The sequence below is a fragment of the Hemiscyllium ocellatum genome, chromosome 18 (genome assembly GCF_020745735.1).
Source record: "Hemiscyllium ocellatum isolate sHemOce1 chromosome 18, sHemOce1.pat.X.cur, whole genome shotgun sequence".
NCBI lineage: Eukaryota > Metazoa > Chordata > Chondrichthyes > Orectolobiformes > Hemiscylliidae > Hemiscyllium > Hemiscyllium ocellatum.
Window position 1 is genome coordinate 61,686,252 of NC_083418.1, and position 22,359 is coordinate 61,708,610.

General features: G+C 40.4%; 1 protein-coding gene across 1 annotated transcript in view; it reads left to right on the forward strand.

The window, feature by feature from the left end:
* The window catches only part of caprin1b (cell cycle associated protein 1b), a 101,695-nt gene that overhangs the window by 11,066 nt on the left and 68,270 nt on the right, over positions 1-22,359 (forward strand). The window contains exons 2-5 of the mRNA XM_060839074.1: positions 1,423-1,485; positions 11,055-11,141; positions 12,505-12,743; positions 16,877-16,959. Coding sequence (XP_060695057.1) covers positions 1,423-1,485; positions 11,055-11,141; positions 12,505-12,743; positions 16,877-16,959 — 472 coding nt within the window. The remainder of the gene's footprint in view (positions 1-1,422; positions 1,486-11,054; positions 11,142-12,504; positions 12,744-16,876; positions 16,960-22,359) is intronic.

The following is a 22,359-nucleotide window of genomic DNA, read 5'->3' on the forward strand; positions in this document are numbered from 1 at the left end:
CCATATTCCTCCAAGCCCTTCCTATTCAAATACCCATCCAAATGCCTCTTAAATATTGTAATTGTACCAGCCTCCACCACATCCTCTGGCAGCTCATTCCATACGCGTACCACCCTCTGCATGAAAAAGTTGCCCCTTAGGTCTCTTTTGTATCTTTCCCCTCTCACCCTAAACCTGTGCCCTCCAGTTCTGGATCCCCGACCCCAGGGAAAAGACTTTGTTTGTTTATCCTATCTATGCTCCTCATAATTTTGTAAACCTCTATAAGGTCACCCCATTGTTCATTTCTCTTCTCCTTTGGTCACTAATTCTGAGATATCTTTTTTTAAATCTTGGTCTGAAGGTGGATCCACTTTTTTGGACTGATTTGTAAGATTTGAGGGGAATTTGAAAGAATTGTGACAATACATTTAAGTAGCTATGTGATTTTAGCATTTGGATTGCAAAGTTGAGGCATTTGGTGCTTGTGCTTTATATTTTGTGGCAGCCTTTGCTTCTGGACATGTAGTGAAAGTATCTGCTGAGGAGGGCCTCAGTGCCTCTCCAGAAACTGCTACTGCTTGGCTTTTATCACGTGGGGGATACTTGCCTGTGCTGGATGTAATTTCAGATGGGTCTACACTAGAGTTTAATTGTGTCCAGGCTGCATTTCACCCACTGGGTGGGTATTGTGCTTTCGCCAGGGCAAGAAATTCTACATGAGAAATATCAGCAGAAAGTAAAGAAGTTAGGCAGTTTCATTTGAATTTGAGCTCAGTATTTGCTTGTCTTTGTGTGAAGATTTGATCACAAATTTAAGTCTGAACAATGCATGAGAAAATGCTAAATCTGTTCAAATGTGCTTTCACCTTGTCTCCTATTTCGTTTCACACTTATTTGTAGGTTTTTTTGTTCTCTCTACCCCTACCCCCACAGTAAATGTGTAATGCAATTGTTAATCCCATAACATTTGTGTCATTCAGTTTTAATACAGACAAAACAGAGCATTTGGTTAAGACTGGAAAAAAGTAACTTCTTAACTGTTAAAAGCTTTTGCAGCAGATGAATGAAAGCATTGCAGTTATACAGAGCAGATGATACCACTTCTATTTTCATAAGGCATGATTACAGTTAATAGTGGTTTTTATAATTGTAGTACCCTGCTGTGTTTGTGGATTATATTAGCATTGTACTTTGCCATGATCAAGTTGGAGCATGAAACTCCATGGAAGTGATATGTTTCAGCAAGTTTTGCAGAATCTGAATTATGCATCTTTGAAACCAAGAAACATGGGATGTAAAATGGAAATGACGATGCGCTGAGTGGGTGGTTTTGAATCTTGTGTTGTCTTGTTATTTGATTTTAGAGTTGGCACTTTGTGTGCATTTGCTACAGCTATTGTGTTCAGCAATTTTTAATCAGAAATTTCCCTTTTGTTTAAGGGTAAGCTGGATGACTACCAAGAAAGGCTTGATCGAGGGGAAGTCCTTAACCAAGACCAGTTGGTAAGTGATTTCTGGATTTTTAACTTAAACACATAATCATGGGACTGCGCGCACACTCCTCTGAGGCGGAGGGCTTTTATTGGAAAGATCATTGTGTGTGTATCAGTCAAATACTCATGCAATTGTTTTTGAAGTAATAGATCCACTCCCCATCCCACCATACAATTGAGGAATAGAAATGCAATTCTAATTAAAGATAGCATGTGAATTGCAAGGGATGTTTGCAGTCAATGGTGTCTGTTCTCTGTGGTTGCTGTTACTAGTTTAGAAGGTAGTGCCAATGGAATCAGTGTTAGAGCCTCAACCTTTCTCAATTTATGTTTTAAAAAACTGTTTTGAATGAACTATCTGAGGAGTGGTTGCTAAGTGTAATGTTGAAGCAAAGATGAGTCAGAAACTAAGTTATCAAGAGGGCATGAGAAAACTACAAACAAATAACTGGCATGAGTAGGCAATGATGTGGCAATTGAAGATATGCAGGCAAATGTGACATTCATTTTGACAGGGGGAATACAAACAAAATGATCTAAACAGGGAGAGATTGCAGAGCTCTGCAAGACAGACGGTGAAAAACGCATTGAATAGGAGCAGAAGTAAGCTATTTGCCCCAGCTTTGCTATTTCTGTATTACTCCCATCCCTTTGATACCTTTAGTTCTAAGAGGTATATATAGTTCTTTAACTGCATTCTTTGGTACAGAATTCCATAGGCTTGCCACTTTTTGCACGAGGAACTTTTCCTCAGCTCCGTTCTAAATGGCCTACCCATATTATTAGTCTGAGACCACTGGTTCTGGACTCTCTGATCTTTGGGAGGATAATTTCTACATTTACCCTATCCTGTCTTGTCAGAATTTTACATGTTTCAATAACACCTTCTCTCTCCCTCTCCCCCCCCCACCCCCACCCATTGTTGTAAAGTCCTGTGAATTGAGCCTTAACTGATCCAGTCTCTCTTGATATGTCAGTTGTGCTATCCAAGTCATGAGCCTGATGAACCTCAGTTGCACACGCATTCCAGACCACCCTTTTTGTGGTAAATAAACCATAAGTAATACTTAGTTGTTTTTTCGCATGGCCCTGTGAAAGCCAACATAGCATTGACTTGCTTCAGCTCCCATTGCCCCTGCATATTTAGTTTCAACAACTGGTGCACAAAACATCCAGGTCTCGTACATGATTATTACTGTTAATTATAATCTGCCTTTCTGTTTTACTGATCTAAATGGAAAACTTTGCATTCGTCCACGTGATATTTCACCTGCAATGCATCTTCCGTGTTAGTTAAAAATTAGCAGTTTTCTGTGCTCCTCAGCTTACCCTCCCATCTAGTTTTATATTAGCTGCAAATTTGAAATATTGCATTTATTTCCCTTCAATAAATAAAATAATATTTATTCTAAGTAACTGGGGTTTAAGCACTGGCCTCTGTGTTACTGCCACTCAAAAAAGACTGGTTCATTTCTGTTCTTCCTGCCTGTGAACCAATTCTCTATCCACATCAATACAATGCCCCTCATTACTTTTACTTAAAGTTTACAGGCCAATCTCATAAAGGAGACTTTTTTGAAAGCCTTCTGAAAAATCAAGTAAACTACATCGTGAGCCATAGGCAGCGGCTGAATAGGCTATTTTCTTTGGTGCTTTGGGGGCTGACGGGTGACCTTTATAGAGGTATATAAAATCATGAGGGGCATGGTAAGCTAAATAGATGAGGTCTTTTCCATGGGGTTGGGGAGGGTCCAGAACTAGAGGACGTGGGTTCAGGGTGAGATGGGGCAAGTTTTTAAAAGGGACCTCTGGGTCAACCTTTTCAAGCTGAGGGGGTGGTACATGTATGGAATGAGCTACCAGAGGAAGTGATGGAGGTTGTTACAATTGCATCTTTTAAAAGGTATCTAGATGTGTGTTTGAAGAGGAATGGTTTAGCTGAATGTGGGCCAAACCCTGGCAAATAGGACCAGGTGAGTTTAGGATATCTGTTTGGCATGGGCGAGTTGGGCCAGCAGGTCTGTTTCCATGCTGTACATCTCTGACTCTATTGACCCTATTAGTTAACTTCTTCAAAACGTCTGGAAGTTTTGTCAAACATGTCTTTACTTTTCATAGACCTCTACTCATCTCTCCAGTCCTTTTACTGTTTGTGAAGTGTTCTGCTATCAAATTGTCTATAATGGGCTCCATTATTTTTCCCATTCCTTAATCACTGTGTAACTTTATTTCCTTCCTCTTTTCAATCGTGAGGTTAAATTAGCTTCCTACTCTCTAATTCAGAGGAACGGTTGCTGGGTCTTCCAGAATCTTGAAAGATGACCACTTCTGTATCCTACTGTTTCCAGGACCACTTCATCAAGTATTCTGTGGTGTAGATTATTGGGTCTTGGGGATTGATCAGCCTTTTAATCCCATCAATTTCCCCAACACCATTTGCTTCAGTGCATCCCTCTCATGATATCCTGTCTTTTTCAACACTTTGGGGACGTTATTTGTGACCTCCTTTGTGAAAACAGAACCAAAATTCATATTTAATTGGTTTGCTTCGCTTTGCTCCCCATTATAACTACCCCTGTTTCTGACTTTAAAGGACCAATATTTCTCAGCACTTTTTCTTAGAATGTTCTGAAAGGGGAGAGGGGCCAGCAGAAGGTCACTACGCAGTGGAACCAACGATCTAGAAAGGGAAAAGGTTAAGCTTGTGAAGAGAGATTAGAGAAAAGTAAGGCAGGAATTTAAAAAGGTCCTCGAGAGTAGTACTATCTGGGTTACTCCTGGTGCTATGAGCTAGTGAGGGCAGGTATAGGAGGATGAAGCAGATGAATGCATGGCTGAGCAGTTGTGTCTGGGAGGAGGATTGACATTTTTGGATCATTGGAAACTATTTTGGGGTAGAAGTGACTTGTAAAAGAAGAACGGATTGCATCTAAATTGGCAGGGGACGAATATACTGGCAGGGAGATTTGTTCGAGCTGCTTGGGAGGATTTAAACTAGTCAGGTGGGAGGGGAGCCAGGGAGATAGTGAGGAAAGAGATGAATCTGAGAATGGTACATTTGAGAACAGAAGAGAACCAAACAGTCAGGGCAGGCAGGGACAAAGCAGAGAACAGGTAGGACGGATAAATAAAACTGCATTTATTTCAATGCGAGAGGCCTTACAGATGAACTCAGGAGGCATGGTTTGAAACATGGGGCAGGGAAATCTTAGCAATTACAGTAACATGGCTCAGGGATGGACAGGATTGGCAGCTTAATGTTCCAGAATACAAGTGCTACAGGAAAGACAGAAAGGGAGGCAAGAGAGGAAGGGGAATGGCGATTTTGATAAGGGATAGCATTACAGCTGTGCTGAGGGAGGATATTCCGAGAAATACATCTAGGGAAGTTATTTGGATAGAACTGCGAAATAAGAAAGGGGTGATCACCTTATTGGGATTGTATTATAGATCCCCCTAATAATCAGAGAAATTGAAAAACAAATTTGTTAGGAGATTTTAGTTATCTGTAAGAATCCTAGGGTGGTTATAGTAGGGGATTTTAACTTTCCAAACAAAGACCGGGACTGTAATAGTGTTAAGGGTTGAGATGGAGAGAAATTTAAATGTGTACAAGAAAATGTTCTGATTCAGTATGTCGATGTACCGACCAGAGAAGGTGCAAAACTTGACCTACTCTTAGGAAATAAAGCAGGGCAGGTGACTGAGGTGTCAGTGGGGAAGCACTTTGGGGCCAGCGACCATAATTCTATTAGTTTTAAGATAGTAATGGAAAAGGATATACGACTGAAAAGTTGAAGTTCTAAGTTGGAGGAAGGCAAATATTGATGGTATTAGGCAAGAACTTTCAAAAGCTGATTGGGGGCAGATATTTGGAGGGAAAGGGACAGCTTGAAAATGGGAACCCTTCAGAAATGGGTGGCATGGTGGCACAGTGGTTAGCACTGCTGCCTCACAGCGCCTGAGACCCGGGTTCAATTCCCGACTCAGGCGACTGACTGTGTGGAGTTTGCATGTTCTCCCCGCGTCTGCGTGGGTTTCCTCCGGGTGCTCCGGTTTTCTCCCACAGTCCAAAGATGTGCGGGTCAGGTGAATTGGCCATGCTAAATTGCCCGTAGTGTTAGGTAAGGGGTAAATGTAGGGGTATGGGTGGGTTGCGCTTCGGCGGGGACTTGTTGGGCCGAAGGGCCTGTTTCCACACTAAGTAATCTAATCTAATCTAAACAAAAATGAGATAACGAGAATCCAGAGAAAGTGTATTCCTGTTCGGGTGAAAGGAAAGGCTGCTAGGTGTAGGGAATGCTGGATGACTGAAGAAATTGATGGTTTGGTTAAGAAAATGAAGGAAGCGTATGTCAGGTACAGGCAAGATTGAGTGAATCCTTAGAAGAGTATGAAGAAAGTAGGAGTATACTTAAGAGGGAAATCAGGAGGGAAAAAAAGGGGACATGAGATAGCTTTGTTAAATTGAATTAAGGAGAATCCAAAGGGTTTTTTTCAAATATATTAAGGACAAAAGAGTGACGAGGGAGAGAATAGGGCACCTCAAGGATCAGCAAGGTGGTCTTTGTGTGGAGCTGCAGGAGATGGGAGAAATACTAAGAGTATTTTGAATCAGTATTTACTGTGGAGAAGGACATGGAAGATATAGAATGTGGGGAAATAGATGGTGACATCTTGCTAAATGTCCAAATCACAGGAGGAAGTGCTGGATGTCTTGAAATGCACGTAAGTGGATCAATCCCCAGGATCTGATGAGATGTATCCGAGAACTCTGGGAAGCAATTGCTGGGCCTCTTACTGAGATTGTTGTATCATCGATAGTCACAGGAAGACTGGAGGTTGGCAAACGTGGTGCCACTGTTTAAGAAAGGTGGAAAGGACAAGCCAAGGGACTATAGACCAGTGAGCCTGAAGTCAGTGGTGGGCAAGCTGTTGGAGGGAATCCTGAGGGACAGGATATACATGTATTTGGAAAGGCAGGGACTGATTAGGGATGGTCAGCATGGCTTTGTGCGTGGGAAATCATGTCTCACAAACTTGATTGAGTTTTTTGAAGAAGTAACAAAGAGGATTGCGGGCAGAGTGGTAGATGCGATCTATATGGACTTCAGTAAGGCATTTGGCAAGGTTCCCAGTGGAAGACTGATTAACAAGGTTAGATCTCATGGAATACAGGGACAACTAGCCATTTGTACAGAACTGGCTCAAAGGTAGAAGATAGCCTGGTGGTGGAGGGTTGTTTTTCAGACTGGAGGTCTGTGACCAGTGGAGTGCCACAAGGATCGATGCTGTGTCCGCTACTTTTCATCATTTACATAAATGATTTGGATATGAGCATAACAGGTACAACTAGTAAGTTTGCAGATGACACCAAAATTGTAGGTGTAGTGGACAGCGAAGGAGGTTACCTCAGATTACAACAGGATCTTGATCAGATGGGTCAGTAGACTGAGTGGCAGATGGAGTTTAATTTAGATAAATGTGAGGTGCTGCATTTTGGGAAAGCAAGTTGTAGCAGGACTTATACAGTTAATCGTTAGGTCCTAGTTAGTGTTGCTGAACAAAGAGACCTTGAAGTGCAGGTTCATAGCTCCTTGAAAGTGGAGTCATAGGTAGATAGGATAGTGAAGAAGCCATTTGGTATGCATGCCTTTATTGGTCAGTGTATTGTGTGCAGAAGTTGGGAGGTCATGCTGCGGCTGTACAGGACATTGGTTAAGCCACTGTTGGAATATTGTGTGCGGTTCTGGTCTCCTTCCTATTGGAAATATGTTGTGAAACTTGAAAGGGTTCAGAAAATATTTACAAGGATGTTGCCAGGGTTGGAGGTTTTGAGCTATTGGGAGAGGTTGAATAGACTAGGACTGTTTTCCCTAAAGTGTCTGAGACTGAGGGGTGACCTTATGGAGGTTTTTAAAGGCATGAGGGGCATGGATAGGCTAAATAGGCAAAGTCTTTTTCCTGGGGTCGGGGGTTCCACAACGAGAGGGCATAGGTTTAGGGTGAGAGGGGAAAGATATAAAAGAGACCTAAGGGGCAACTTTTGCATGCAAAGGGTGGTGCATGTATGGAATGAGCTGCCAGAGAAAGTGGTGGAGGCTAGTACAGTTGCAATATTTAAAAGGCATCTGAATGGGTCTGTGAATAGGAAGGGTTTGGAGGGATATGGGCCGGGTGCTGGTAGATGGGACTAGATTGGTTTGGGATATCTGGTCAGCATGGATAGGCTGAACCGAAGGGTCTATTTCTGTGCTGTACATATCTAATACTCAACAGGAACGTCTGCAATCACCTGCATACCCTGTAGGTGAACCCGTCAACCATTTTGCCCTCTTCTTAATCAAACCCATTGTCCATGTTTCCTGAAACTGAACTGCAGTGGATCATCAGTCTGTTAGCTTTTTGGGTCAGTTTGTTTATCCCTTCTTTGGATCAAATACTGCCTCTGATTTTCCCAGCTAGCCATGGTTGGGCCATCTTTCCAATTTGATTTTTGTGCCTGGCAGGAATGAAGAATTGTTACATTTCCTCCATGCACCCTTGAAATGGTTGGCATTGCCTGTCCACTGTCATCCCTTTCAGTAACGTTCCCCAATTTATCCTGGTCAACTTGTGCTGAATACCAGTATAGTTTGTTTAACTTCAAATCTGGGCACTCCTCTCCGAAGCAGATGGACCTGTGATTTGAAGATTTGGGTGTTATTCATGAATCAGTAAATCTTAGTAGGTCCAGCAAGGACTTAGGACTCTGACAGCATGTATCTCTTTTGTTAGAAGTGATCTAAATACAAGAGTAGAGATAATGATTAGTTCTTTGGGCTATATTTGGAATATTGTGTGCACTGCTGTATTGATCACCTTATTTAAGAAAGAATGTCGATACTTTGGAAGCAGTTCAGACAAAGTTTATCAGTGATGAAGGGCTTATGCTCAAAACGTCGAATTCTCTATTCCTGAGATGCTGCCTGGCCTGCTGTGCTTTGACCAGCAACACATTTGCAGCTTTATCAGTCTAATACCTGGAATGCACAGCTTAGAGGAAGAAATGTTAGAATAGCTGGGGTTGTATTCTTTGGATTTTACAAGAGCAAGATATCACTTAATTGAAACATACAAGATTCTGAAGACTGTTGATAGTATGTGAGAAGGATGTTTCCCATTGCGGGAGTTTTGAGGGCAAGATGGTTTCTTTTAACTTTTCTATATATCTGATTGTGGACTGAAGTAAGAAAAGTATGGTTTGAAAAGTCACATGTTACTAACCTTTTTAGTGGAAGTGCTGTTGACATAACCACTTGTTAAAGTACTCGTGGGAGCCAAGTGACAGTTAAGTTGGACCTGGGAGGCGGTGTATAAAAGAAGCTTTGGCTGGCAACTGGTACTAGATCAGGCCGAGTGACCCAATTATCAGTGATGAAAGACTTTTATTCCTGCCAACAGCTATCTGGTTCTCAGGTAGCCAAACACTTTGGGAGTGTGAATATTTGGTTAGTTATTAGATCTCTGCAAAGGCCCAACCTCTTGTAAAATCCATCTTAAGCTTTGAGAAAGCTAGTTTATTTTTCCCTCAGCAGTTGGTGACAGATATGTCTCTTAATCAGTAAGCTAGAGACTTTGTAAATTTGAATCAGCCACCCTGTATCTTCTCCAAGCAAGTGACAATATCTGGAGTAAGAGAGTAGAGGAGTAGCATGTCCTCACAAATCAAAATGGTCATCTTAGTGGATCCTGTGAACAGGGACCATCAAATTGCTTTTCTCGTCTTGCCGTTGACCCATCTCATCCATTGTTTTTTTCCGTTTGTGTCTCTGTGTGGGGATTGGTGGTGATCAATCGGGGTCTGTTTTAACTGATCCAGTTGTGTAGTAATAGTTCATAATTAGTTGTAGTTCCAAACTTTATTTATAATAAATCGTAATTCTTGTTGAGTGTAGAAACTTGGTCCATCTGTTTTATCGGTTTGGATCTAAGAGACTGATAAATTGTGGAATTCAGCAGATTTATTAACGTTAACTTTAATGTAGTGGGGCTTTATTATTCCTCACTGTGGTTGCACATTGGTCATGTTAAAACCAGGTGTCACATGAAAAATAAGACTTTGTCCATTTGAGACAAATGAGAACTTTTTCTCAATGGTGAGACTTTGAAATCCTCATCCTACAGATGGTCGAGGCTGAAACTTTCAATATTGTTTAGGCGAAGGTCGCTGTTTGCTTGATGAGCAAGAGGATGACATCTTTTCATAGAAAGGTGGGAATCTGGGGTAACCAGATGAGTCATGCCATGTTGCAAAATGCTGAAGGCTGAAAGGGTCATGTGGCTTACTGCTTCTACTTAGCATGTTTGTACACCAAAGAAATCATGGCAATATTGTTAATGTGTCTGCTCAAATCCCTTTCAAGTGTGTGAATGTTTAATATGGTGGATAGGGATTGATCAGATTCAGCAACTTGTTCCTTTATTATGTTCACTCTTGTTGAATCTGCATTTTAATAGGCAAATGGAAATGATTTTATCACATGGCCGACTTTTGCCTTGTGACCTGTGTGTCCTGAGAGAAAAAAAAGTTGTAATATTAGAAATACATGAATTGTTTTATAATAGGTTATTGACTTCAGTCAGAATGACTGAATCTTGGTGGTTATTACCTCTGGCAATCAATTGCATATGTTTGAATGACATGCAAGTTATTTTCACCATGTTTGATAATCAGTGTTGTCATCCTTTGAACACAGCCACTGTTGCCCAAAGAGGGAAAATAGCATGCGAAGATATGATATAGTAGAAATTTGATATTCATGTTTTGATGTAGATACTTTTACCAGCACAGCAACTGTACATGTTAAAACAAAGTGTTGGAAAAACTCTTATCTGGTAGTGTCTGTGAAGAGAGAAACTCTTGGCATTTCAAGTCAGGAATGACAAATTCAAAACTACCTTTCAGAACTTTACTGTTGTCAATGTGGTCACACTATTGTAGTTTGTTTTACCTGCAGGGGGGAAAGATGAAAGTTTGTTATAGATTTATAAAACTGGTTTGTTGACGGCGTGATACTGGTATTTTCCAGGTTGACAAATTTGTAAGCTTTATGAAGAAAATTTTCATGAGTTACATGTATCCACTTGCTTCCACAGATTACATCAAGGCATTTTTTCTACAATTGTCTTTGTGGAAGATTTAACAAGTTTGAAAAGTGGATGTTAAATGTTTAAAGAAATGGCATTGCAGAGTTCTTTGATTTTCAGATGCTGCTTCCTGATTAATAAATCCACAGACATTTAGGTAGTCAATAAAAATGTGTTGCCTATATTTAACCATTTACCAGAAAACTCACCTCAATTTTTTTATTCTATGTGGGCAGTTGAATTTTTAGCTGCATGAATTACATCCCTGTCTGTCAAATATTCTGCAGTTTACTCTGCTGGGAATATGTCATTTTAATGGTTTGTCACTTGTAAGATTCATCAAGTAGAACGAACTGATTCCTAACACACTTAGGAAAGCATTGTGCGATATAATTAGTTTTTGTTGATGGGTGTCAATCATGAGTAAAATACTTATCAATTTTCTTGTAGGAAGCTGTTGGTAAATTACAGGAAGTTGCAAATAACCTGGAGTTTGCTCGTGAATTGCAGAGGAGCTTCATTTCACTGGGCCAAGATGTAAGTATGCAAGAGATGTTTGGGGTGAGGAGGCAGTTAATACATTAATAACTGTTATGTATTTAAGGGAGTGTCACCAACTGTCCATCCACATATGTTAATATATGATACTACATAGATGCATTCTTTCCTTGTTGTAGATATGCTTGTTCCTTGTTTAACTTGCTTTTGTTTTTTGTTGATTTGTTACATATCCTTTGGGATATGAACATGACTGGCAACGTCAGCATATGCTACTGCTACCGAATTGCCACAAATAAGTAGCCTGCTGAGCTATTAGATAAGGCAGATGAGAGCCAGTCACGTTTTCAGATCAGGAAAGGAGGGCAGATTTATTATCGGACAGGGCATTATTGAGCCAGACAAGTTGTAAATGGCCAGTATATCCTTCTTGCTTTTGTACCGAATGCTGTTTTATCAAGTGGGGGGTCCTCTACTCCTTCTGAATCTACCCAATGTATTTGAATAATCTGTTTGTGTAACCTTCACAAACATGTTCTTTAGTACTTTGTGCTGTATGTTATGTATTCGAATCCAAGTGTAACCCTACATGCATGTGTATCAAATTTCACGTGCTGTTTCTCTGCCCATTCTGCTAACTTCTTAGTTCATAATGTTGCCAAGTTCTATGTCACAGGGATGCCAACTCGCATCCTTGTTGAGGCTGTTCAATTTCATCTTTAGCTTTGTTGACAGTGTTATTGTGTGGCACTTTTTCTGATGGCTTTTGAAAGTGGTTGGATGCTAAACCGGTTACATTAATATAACTCCAATTGAAATTACTATTGTAAAACACAATTTTCCCTAAAATCAATGCTGGCTTTCTGGAACCCATGTTGGGTAATTAACTCTTAGTATTGTATGAAGTGAGAATTTCTGCAATGTTTCTTTGCCACCACTGAGGTTCAAATAATTGGCCTGCAATTGCTGATCTTACTTTGTCGTTTGAACAAGGGTGTAATAATTGCAATTATCCAGTTCTTCAGCACCACCTTTGTTTCCAAAGAAGATGGGAAGATGATGCCAGAGGTTCAGCAACGTTTTGCTCTTAATTTCCTCTGTACTAACCTATACATACTAATGTGTTGAAGTTTTCTTTTTCGCAAGAGACATTCTACAGAACTTGAGTTTTTCCACTGGTTGTTCGGATAAAATCTGATTTGCTTGACGATATGTTATTTGAAATTGCTTATGTCAGGAGTAAAATAGCCATATTCAGTAAGGGATTACTGTATGTCAATAAAATAAAAAACTGTCCATCATTTTGGCACAATATTTATTTCCGTGAGTAGGTTTGTTGCTCTGTGTATTTAAGCTTTAGTTTTACAAATTGACCTAATTAATTTGGGCTTTATTTTTACAGATTCAGAAATCGCTGAAGAAAGCAGCTCGACGGGAACAGCTAATGCGAGAGGAAGCAGAACAAAAGCGATTAAAAACTGTTCTTGAACTACAGTTTGTTTTGGACAAATTGGGTGATGATGATACACGCAATGACTTGAAGCAAGGTTGGAATGGGTCTCCTGTGCTTACTGAAGAAGAACTGGGAATGTTGGATGAATTCTACAAGCTGGTACAACCTGAACGGGACATGAATCTAAGGTACTGAGTTGCTATAATTCCTGGTTCTTCATTAAGAAAGTATCTGTTGCTTCTTGAAAATAGAGGTATAACTTGAGTAAACTAATTTCATTGCCCATAGTTTTACCAAGGCATTGTAATCAGTACCAGCGATGTTGGTTGCTTATTGATTTCATTTTAGTTAATTTGTAACCATTTCATAAAACTGAGTGGCTTAATTTGCCATTTCAGAGGGTGATGTCTCCCACATTAGTGTTTGGAGTCACTAATAGACCAGAACAGGTAAGAACAGATGGGACTTTAGAACAATAGATTATGGTTTTGTGGTTACCATTCGATTAATCTTTGAATTTCAGATTTATCAAATTAATTTAATTCTCCAAGCTGCCACTACATAGTTAGAAGCCATATTCCCAGAGCATTAGTTTGGAACTCAGGTCACCAGGCTACTAATCCAGAGTTTGATATTGGCATCTTCCACTGCCACAGACACTTGGGAACTTGGGGCTCAGGAGTAGGCTGTTTGTTTGGGGGCTAGGCTCAAAGTACCTTTCAGTAAGATCCATACTTGATGTGATTGTGGTCAAAATGCCACTTGCCTATCTGACCATCAAAATTCACGACTTCCTTATCTAAAATGTCTTGAAATCTGCCTTCAATAAATTGAATGACCAGCCTCCATAGCTTCTCGGCAAGAAAATTCCACATTCGAGCAATCCTCATGCTTTTTGTTCACCCCGCCTCACCTCTGTTTTTAAAGGCAGACGTATTCATCAATTGTATCACCACTTGCAGAGTTCCAAGCAAGAGGCAAGATCTTCATTGTATCCACCCTGTAAAATCCCTGGAAAATCTTGCATGTTTCAGCTTTTCTCCGCTCCAGTGGCTCAAGGGCCAACATGTTCAATCCTTGTTCATAATATAATTCCTTCATTGCAGGGTGTGTTAACTTCTGAGTGAAAGGAGCTGAATAAAGTGATCAGCAAGCTGTGTTGCAGAGAGATCTAGGGCTATGAGGTGTCTGAAAGTATGTTAATAATAAGCCTTTAATCCCATTTCTTATTGTGTCTTGTGAATCCAGTGTGTTCATTTTCAAGTCAGTTCTACGTTTATCTTTTTGTAATCTTGCATTGTATACATTCATTATCTGGATGATGGTACTGGTGACAAAGACAGTGCTGGAGCAGCATTGGAATCTTGGGTTGCAGAACATCAAGAGAAAGTATGGTGTGTTTATTTTACTGCACAACAGAAGTATTTGTTTCTTTAGTTACCACTTGGAAAGCAAAGTAAAATTAGAAATTGCCGAATAGAGTTGTCGCCGTGAATTCCTGTTGTATCTAACACGATAATGTGCTCGTTGAAGTAACGGAGTTCATGTCTAATTGTGGGGCTAGCTTCTTGATGTAATATTCTTAAGGACAATTACAAAATTGTTTAATTTTGTAATTGGTTGGTTTAAAAAAAAATTGACCAAGTATTGACAGGCTAAGACAAGCGAGGAGGGCACTGACGAGTGTACACACCTCTACCTGCCATGTAGTAACAATTTTATGACATTGATCAACATGTCCCTTGAGCCTTTTCCTTGTTTGAATGCTGCTACAACAGCTGCAAAAAAGATTTCATGAAGAACATTTATCTGAAAAGAGGCTTCAGTCCAACCTGTAGAAAAACCTGCTTTGAAATCTGCACTCGTGCGTTGGCAACTCTGACATGTTCCACCACAGCAACTTATACAATTCACAAAATTCTAAATTAATCATCCATAAGTTTCCTCTACACTCAATAGATCCTTGGAAAAATTTGCTGCAACTTCACCCAAAGCCATTAAGTTCTTTCTTGGTCATAAACTGTCTGTGGTAAGTTTGCAACCTCTGTTTAATTTTGATAGATAATGTTTACAGACAAACAGTTTAACAAAAAGCTACATAAAGATGGTGGAGAAAACACTTGGGAGAAAAAAAATACATTTATCATTTTAAAAGTATGCAATCCCATTGTGAAAAACCAACATAATGTCTACTCATTTTAAAAAATATTTTGAGCTGTGCCTTAGCACTTGCATTAAAGTTCTTGTCTTCTTTTCAGTGCTAAGTGGCATAACAAAGGGATGGTGTCAGGTGAATTAATTTGGTAATTAATGCAGCAGATTCATTTTGGGTAATTCTGAATTTACTGTAACTGTCTGAGACAGTTTGGGGTGGCAGGCAAACTATTGGGTCACTTTGTTAACAAGTACAGGACCACAATTTGGAAATAAGCGCTTGACTAACTCCAGTGTCGTTTCAAGGTTGTTTGATTTGCAGATAAAGCATTTGTCAGTTCATTTAAGACCACATTTGTCCATTGATATGTCAAATTTAGCTGAAAAAAATCTTGCTTATTGGCCTTTAGTTGTTGTATCATTAATTTAATCCACCTGGACCTATGGTGAGTATTACAACCAGAATATGTTGATATCAAACTGTTGAGTATTTTGTTGAAGGTTGAGCAAGTATGGGATGTTTTATCTAATTATTATTGATTTCCTGACTCTGGTATTAATCCAAAGATCATGAATTTATCTGTTTGGCTTTCTAATTTAGCTCAGAGTTATTTACTTCACTCGAACCTCTTTCGTATTCCCACCTCTGTCACGGGTACAATGATGGGGTCGTTTTTCCATTTAACTTTCTTTCCTTAAACCAGATGAGCAGCGCCTGTCAGCTGCAGAGAACATGATTGAACAATGTCACTGTGGGTTGCAGTAATAAAACTGTGTTCCTTTTTACTCCACACTTGAATGGCTACCTGCACTTTTGCAATCCCTGCTCTTGTCTGCACAAGCTGCAAGAACCTCTAGCCTGTTGGATATTTGCAGGGGATCATACTCACCCATTTGCTCCCTTTAGGGTCTCCAGGGGATCATTCTCTTGACAACCCATTTCATTTCTTGGTCACATTTCTTCCTGTCACCTTAGCAGGCAGGTGCAAAAGATGCCTTTTTAACCTTTTTCTGTCTAAACCGTCCAAGGCCCCAAATGTTCTTTTCAGCTGAAAAACCAGTTTACATGTGAGCATCTCCATTCAGTCCACAAGCTGATTCCAGCTTTACAGTTGCCTGTAATTTTCATCTCATTTCCCATCATGCTGAAGTATGGCAGAGAAACTGAATACAGGTTCAAGGGGCAGCACTTATCTTGTGCTTAGGCACATGACACCTTTGCATTAATAATCTAATTGGACAATTTAAACCCATAATCGTTGCCCTTGTTTTATTGGTAAGATTTTGTTTCACTCTTGCTTTTGCTTCCAGGTGGGAGCTGTTTGTCGTTCTGCCATTCACACCACCTTTGAGCACTGCTTTCGCTTTCCTGCCTCTTGAGCTGTGCATGACCAGTTCTTTGTCATTTAATTTCTTCTGTCACTCTCTAAACATAGACCTTCCCATTTACCACCTCATCCCTCCAACACTTTGGTAAAGCTCATTGCATTATATGAAAACGTATAAAAGTTTGAAAGGTCATTGTTCCAAATGTCTCCTTTCTCAAATTTTCCCTGATCTGCTGGTACTGTGCAGTTTTTATCTCAAACTTAAAGCATCTGAATTATTTTGCTTTTGTATGAATTGTTTATGGATTACTTCATGGTTTATATTCAAGTCATAAGCTACTTGGAACCAGTGAGCCCTGTTTTATTGGCTTTGCTTGGGAGGTATAGTTTTGTTATTTGGCACATCTGTCAGCTGCATTGTTAACCTGAGGCCTCAACCGATGAGAATGTGTTGCTGGTTAAAGCACAGCAGGTTAGGCAGCATCCAAGGAATAGGAAATTCGACGTTTCGGGCATAAGCCTCAACCGATGACTTTAGTTTGTGTGACAGAGCCAACCAACATTTGAGGTTGATTGCGAATTTGTTTATGAACTTTGGGTAATTCAGTAGAAACACTCTGAGAAAGGTTCGTTTGCTACAAAATTCATTAGCATATTCTGAATTGTGGGAGGTACATGTGATTGCAAGTACTTAATTTTGCACTTAGGTATTCTTCACATCCCTTCCTTAATCCATGTTTTGGACCCCTCCAGGCTTGTGTCAAGACGGTAAAGATGGAATGTGGGTCATTAAATGTTCACTTTACAAGCTTGTGCTGATGTTATTTTCTGGTTTATAGGTTGTGTGAACAATTTGAACAAGCTTCAGTGCACTTATGGGACCTGCTGGAAGGGAAAGACAAAAAAGTTGGGGCCACAACTTGTGAGTATCTGAATCCAAATTTGTGTTTTTATCAGGCTTGCAAAGTGAAGCTTAGACAGATGTTTAGGTTTAGTCACAAGGACTTGATATGATTGTCTAGTTAACTTTCACATCTCAAAGTAAAAATAATGCTCCATATGAGAGTCTTGGTTTTTTTTTTGCAATTATGTCACTGCCACTCGAAAACTAGTTCTAAATATTTGCCACCAGTGTTTGAAGCTGGTCGTGGAATCATTACAGCTCAGAAGGAACCTACTTGGTCTGTTGCTTCTGCACTGACTCTCCAAGTCATTTAGTGGTTTCCCTGCTGCCTTTTGATAAACTTGCACCTTCTTTTCCAATAATAATCCAATCCCTTTTGAATATCTTGATTGAACCTCTCCCTTTTACACACTGAAGTAGTGCATTTAAGACTTTAATCACTTCTTGCGCGGGAAAAACGTTTTTGCTCTTATCATTGATTTTTAAATTACTTGTGACCCCTCATTCTTGATCATTCCACAGTGATGTTATTTTCTCCCTGTCTACTCTTTCTGGACATGTCATGACTTTGATTACTTGGATCAACACTCTTCTCCATTGTTCTTCGGCAGAGAAGATCGTTCGAAATTCTTCAGTCTTTGTAACTGAAGTTGCTCATCCCTGGAAGCATTCTGATATTTTTTTTTGCCCTCTTGCCAATACCTTCACGTTATTGGAACCTTGTTGATTTTACCCTTTGTTTGTTTTACTCTTGTCAATTTTGGTTTGCAAGGGTGAGCTGAATGTGGCCTTTGAACGGTGTGCAACAACTTGTCTTCCTTTAAGAAAAGGAACAAACAACTTGTTTGTGAGGCCAGGCCTGATATTTAATTGCAGGTTGGTTCTTGATCATAGCATTCCATTGATTTTTCAATATTGATGGAAAGCAGTGTGTTTAACTAGCATGTAGATGTTTAACCATTAATGAGATCACTCTCTTGGAATTAGTTCGAGCAAGTTGTCGGGAGCATGATGGTTAAACCGAGAGAGAGAGAGCGCCAGGGTTTGACTTGGTTTTGGACTGTTTCTGTGAGGAGTTTGGCTGTTATGTTACAGCCTGAAGATTTGAAGCTTGCTGCCTAACCCTTCATCCTCAGCTATTCGAAGTCCAGAGCATAGAACCTAAGTTATAAGTGTGACTGAAATTTCAGAATGACTTGCAAAGGTGACACTGTTTCATGTCTTCAGAAAATCAACCATGAGACCATTATGCATCTCTGTGGAACAAGATTTAGTGAAAACTGCTTATGCAATCTTGCCTTTGTTAAAATTTAATTAGTCAGTGAACTGTGTTTATTGATTTTTTTTGAGAGATTTGTTGGTCTGTTTGTCTTGTGTGAATAGGATGAAAACCAAACTTAAATTGTCGACGTGAATTTGATATTTTGTTTAATTTTTTTGCTTGGCTAAAGTCACTGTATTGCTACTAACCTGCTAAGTCTTTTGGTTAAGCTGTTGACCAGGTGTCTAGAATTGATTTATTCACAAAGTCTGGGATTGGTTACAAAAGGCAGTAGCCGAAAATGTGTTGCTGAAAAAGCGCAGCAGGTCAGGCAGCATCCAGGGAACAGGCGATTTGACGTTTCGGGCATGAGCCCTTCTTCGGCTTATGCCCGAAACGTCGAATCTCCTGTTCACTGGATGCTGCCTGACCTACTGAGCTTTTTCAGCAACACATTTTCGGCTCTGATCTCCAGCATCTGCAGACCTCACTTTCTCCTACAAAAAGGCAGTATTGGATCATGTAATTTCCCTACTGGTTGCAACCTTGTTGCATTGTTTTATCAATACTTATTCACTACAGGAAACCAAGGTAATGGTTTGCAGATCTGTCTGCCCTGATGCAATTTGGCAGTGAATTCTGCAAGTTTCCTTGCCACTGTGCCATTCAGTTGGCTAGTGTTGCATTTGGTGTCCCTAAAGAGTTTTTATATAAAAGGGGCATTCCATTAACTACACTGTTTGCTTTCTCAGCCACTCCTACTGTCAATGACTTATGCACATATTTACTTGTGTCCCTCTATTCCCTACCCCTTTAGAGATGTATTGTTTATTTTGCATTGTCTATCTGTGTTCTCATTATCAGAATGATTCCCCTCATTTCTCAGCATTGGATTTCATATGCTGCCTGAATGTCTATTGCAGCATTTTGTGTGATCTTCTGAAATTGTACGCCATCATAGTTCAGTTGACTTTTTCAGTTGGGTATTGCTTGATAGGCCAGAGTTTGCTGCCTCTCTTGAATTAACTCAGATCAATGATGAGCTGCCTCCTTGAGCCATTGCCGTGCTTGTGACATAGCTGCATACACTATGCTGGTTGTAAGGGACCATGAGGTATGCTTTCCTTTATTGGTCAGAGTGTTGAGTACAGGAGTTGGGAGGTAATGTTGCAGCTGTACAGGACATTGGATAGGCCACTGTTGGAATATTGTGTGCAACTCTGGTCTCTTCCTATCTGAAAGATGTGAAACTTGGAAGGGTTCACAAAACATTTACAAGGATGTTGCCAGTGTTGGAGGATTTGAGCTATAGGGAGAAGCTGAACAGGCTGGGGCTGTTTTCCCTGGAGTGTCGGAAGCTGAGTGGTGACCTTATAGAGGTTTACAAAATTATGAGGGGCATGGATAGGATAAATAGGCAAAGTCTTTTCTCTGGGGTCAGGGAGTCCAGAACTAGAGGGCATAGGTTTTGGATGAGAGGGGAAAGATATGAGACCTAAGGGGCAACATTTTCACAGAGGATGGTATGTGTATGGAATGAGCTGCCAGAGGAAGTGGTGGAGGTTTGTATAATTGCAACATTTAAGAGGCATTTGGATGGGTATATGAATAGAAAGGGTTTGGAGGGATATGGGCCAGGTGCTGGCAGGTGGGACTACATTGGGTTGGGATATCTGGTCAGCATGGACAGGTTGGACCGAAGGGTCTGTTTCCATGCTGTACATCTCTATGACTCTATGAAAGCTTCAGTGAGTAGAATAAAGGAAATATCAAGGGGTTTTTAAAACACCAAGACCAAGACAATAAAGAGGGAAACAGTAGGGCCCATCAGGGATCATAAAATTGAACTGTGTGCAGACATGGAAGATTTATGCACTGTCCTCAATGACTACTTAACGTGATGTTCACAGTGGCAAAGAACAGACCAAGTATTGACACCAGATGGCAAAATATTAGAAATGAACAGAGAGGGAGGTACGAGAGGGTTTGGCGGCCTTTAAGTGTGTATGCTTGCGGGACTGGGTGAAATTTATTCCAGGCTGTTGTAGATGTTAAGTAGTAGATAGAAGGGGTCCTGACAGGAATTTTGAAATTTTCTCTGGCCACGTGTCGATAGCAGAGGTTCTCCCATTATTAAAAAAAGGGTTGAAGGGATTGATAAAATTACAAACCTGTCTTTTTAAACTTGCTGGTGAGAAGTTATTCGAAAGAACTGAGGACCTAAATATTTTTATGCTTGGAAAGACCATGAATAATCTGGGATAATTGCCAAGAATTTACAATGTTGAAAAAGTTTGATTAAATATTGAGGTGACCAGGAGTGGTAGTGAGGATAATGTATTTGATGTGGTCTACAAGGATTTTAGCAAGACTTTTGGTACAGCAGACTGAGATGATGGGATCCAAGGCAAAGTGCTATGTTGATCTAATATGAGCTGAACAGCAAGAAGCAGAGGGTGATGGTGGAAGAATGTTTCTATGGCTGGAAGTGTTTTTCCAGGCGAATTTCATATGGTTGGGGCCCTTGTTGTTTGTAATGTTTATTAACAATTTGAACTGATATTTAGGGGAGATGATCAAATATTTGGCTGTCATGGGAATTGGTAGAATGGTAAATAGGCAAATTGCAGAAGGATATCAATGAAGTAGTGAGCAAGAAATTCAACTGAGAAAAATGAGAGGTAATGCATTTGGGGTGACTAACAATGGAATGGGATTACAGTGCAAGCGGTTGAACCAGGCAAGTCCTGAGGATCAAGGAGACCTTGGTGTGGCAAATCCCTTGATCCCTCATAGTAGCAGGGAAGGTCGTTGGTGGTTATGAAGGCATGCAGGATCCATGTCTTTATTAACTGTGGCAGAGACTGTAAGAGCAAGGAGGTTGTGTTGAAACAATATAAAACTGATTAATTCACACCTGGAGTATTGTGTCTCGTTCTAGTCATGACAGTACAGGAAGGATATGCTTGTGCCAGGGAAGGTGTAGAAATGCTAATTTATCTGGAAGATATGAAATGTGAGGAAAGATTGGATTGATGGGGTGGTTTTCCTTGGAACAACAAAGGTATAGATAGGACTTAATAGAACTGTATAAGATTGAAAAGCAGAGGGTGGCTAAGAAGCTATTTGAGTTCCCTTGCTTGCATGTTGAAATTGTGACCAAATTGCTAACACACCAATGAGTGGAAACTGGATATCTTTACCCTATCAAAACTTTTCATAATTTTGAACACTCACTGCGATCACCTCTTGCCTGTATCCTGTCACCAAGTCACCCTTTATTTACATGTGTAAGTCCTTGCCACTAGTCCAGCTCCCTCAGAGCCAGATGTGAGTGAACAGAATGTCAGGCATTCCTTTTCCCCTTTGTTTTTTTTTCTCCCATGTTACTGCCTAACAGTGGCAGTGTTTATTTTTCCCCAGCACCGATGTCATGCGTGTGCAGGTGTAGGAACAATGAAAAGGCATTGCTTTTTTTTCCTGTTTAGAAGTCAGTCTCCTCTCCTCCTTAACACAGAAAAGTGGAGAGTCCTTTACTCACTGATCCCGCTCCCTCAGAGCCAGCTCTGAGTGAACAAAACCTCTGACACTCCTGTTTATTTTTTTTCCCTAAACCCCCCACACTACCACCTAACTGTGGCAGTGCTTATTTTATCCCCAGCACCCAGTTGTGTGTGTGCAGATATGAGAGACAATGGAAAAGCATTCCTTTTTTTAAATCTGTCAGCCAAGGGTCCCTGATTGGACCAGATTAACAGCTCCAGTCAGGGAACTCATTCTCTGAGGTCTACCTGGATGACCTCATTCCAGTCACTACATTCCACACCCTCTGAGTTTGAGGATACAGGCTGGTCCTCTTGGAGCGCTTTCTGTTGCATGTGACCACTGGGTCAGGTACCTCCAACTCTGCGTTGGATATGGGTGGCATGTAACTCTCAGGAGTTACAACTCGCCTCTTATAGCAGGAGCTTGGGAGTAATGCACTCTCCTCTTTCAGTGGCAAAGGTGTTGATGTGGCGAAATGTGCCGTGTCTGTCTCACATTTGACGATCTCTTTGATGCTTGACAGAGGGGAAGAAATCTGGTTCCAACTGTTACAAGAAACATGTCACTGCCTGTGAGTTTGTGGCTTTTGCATGATCCACGTGCTAGTTCAG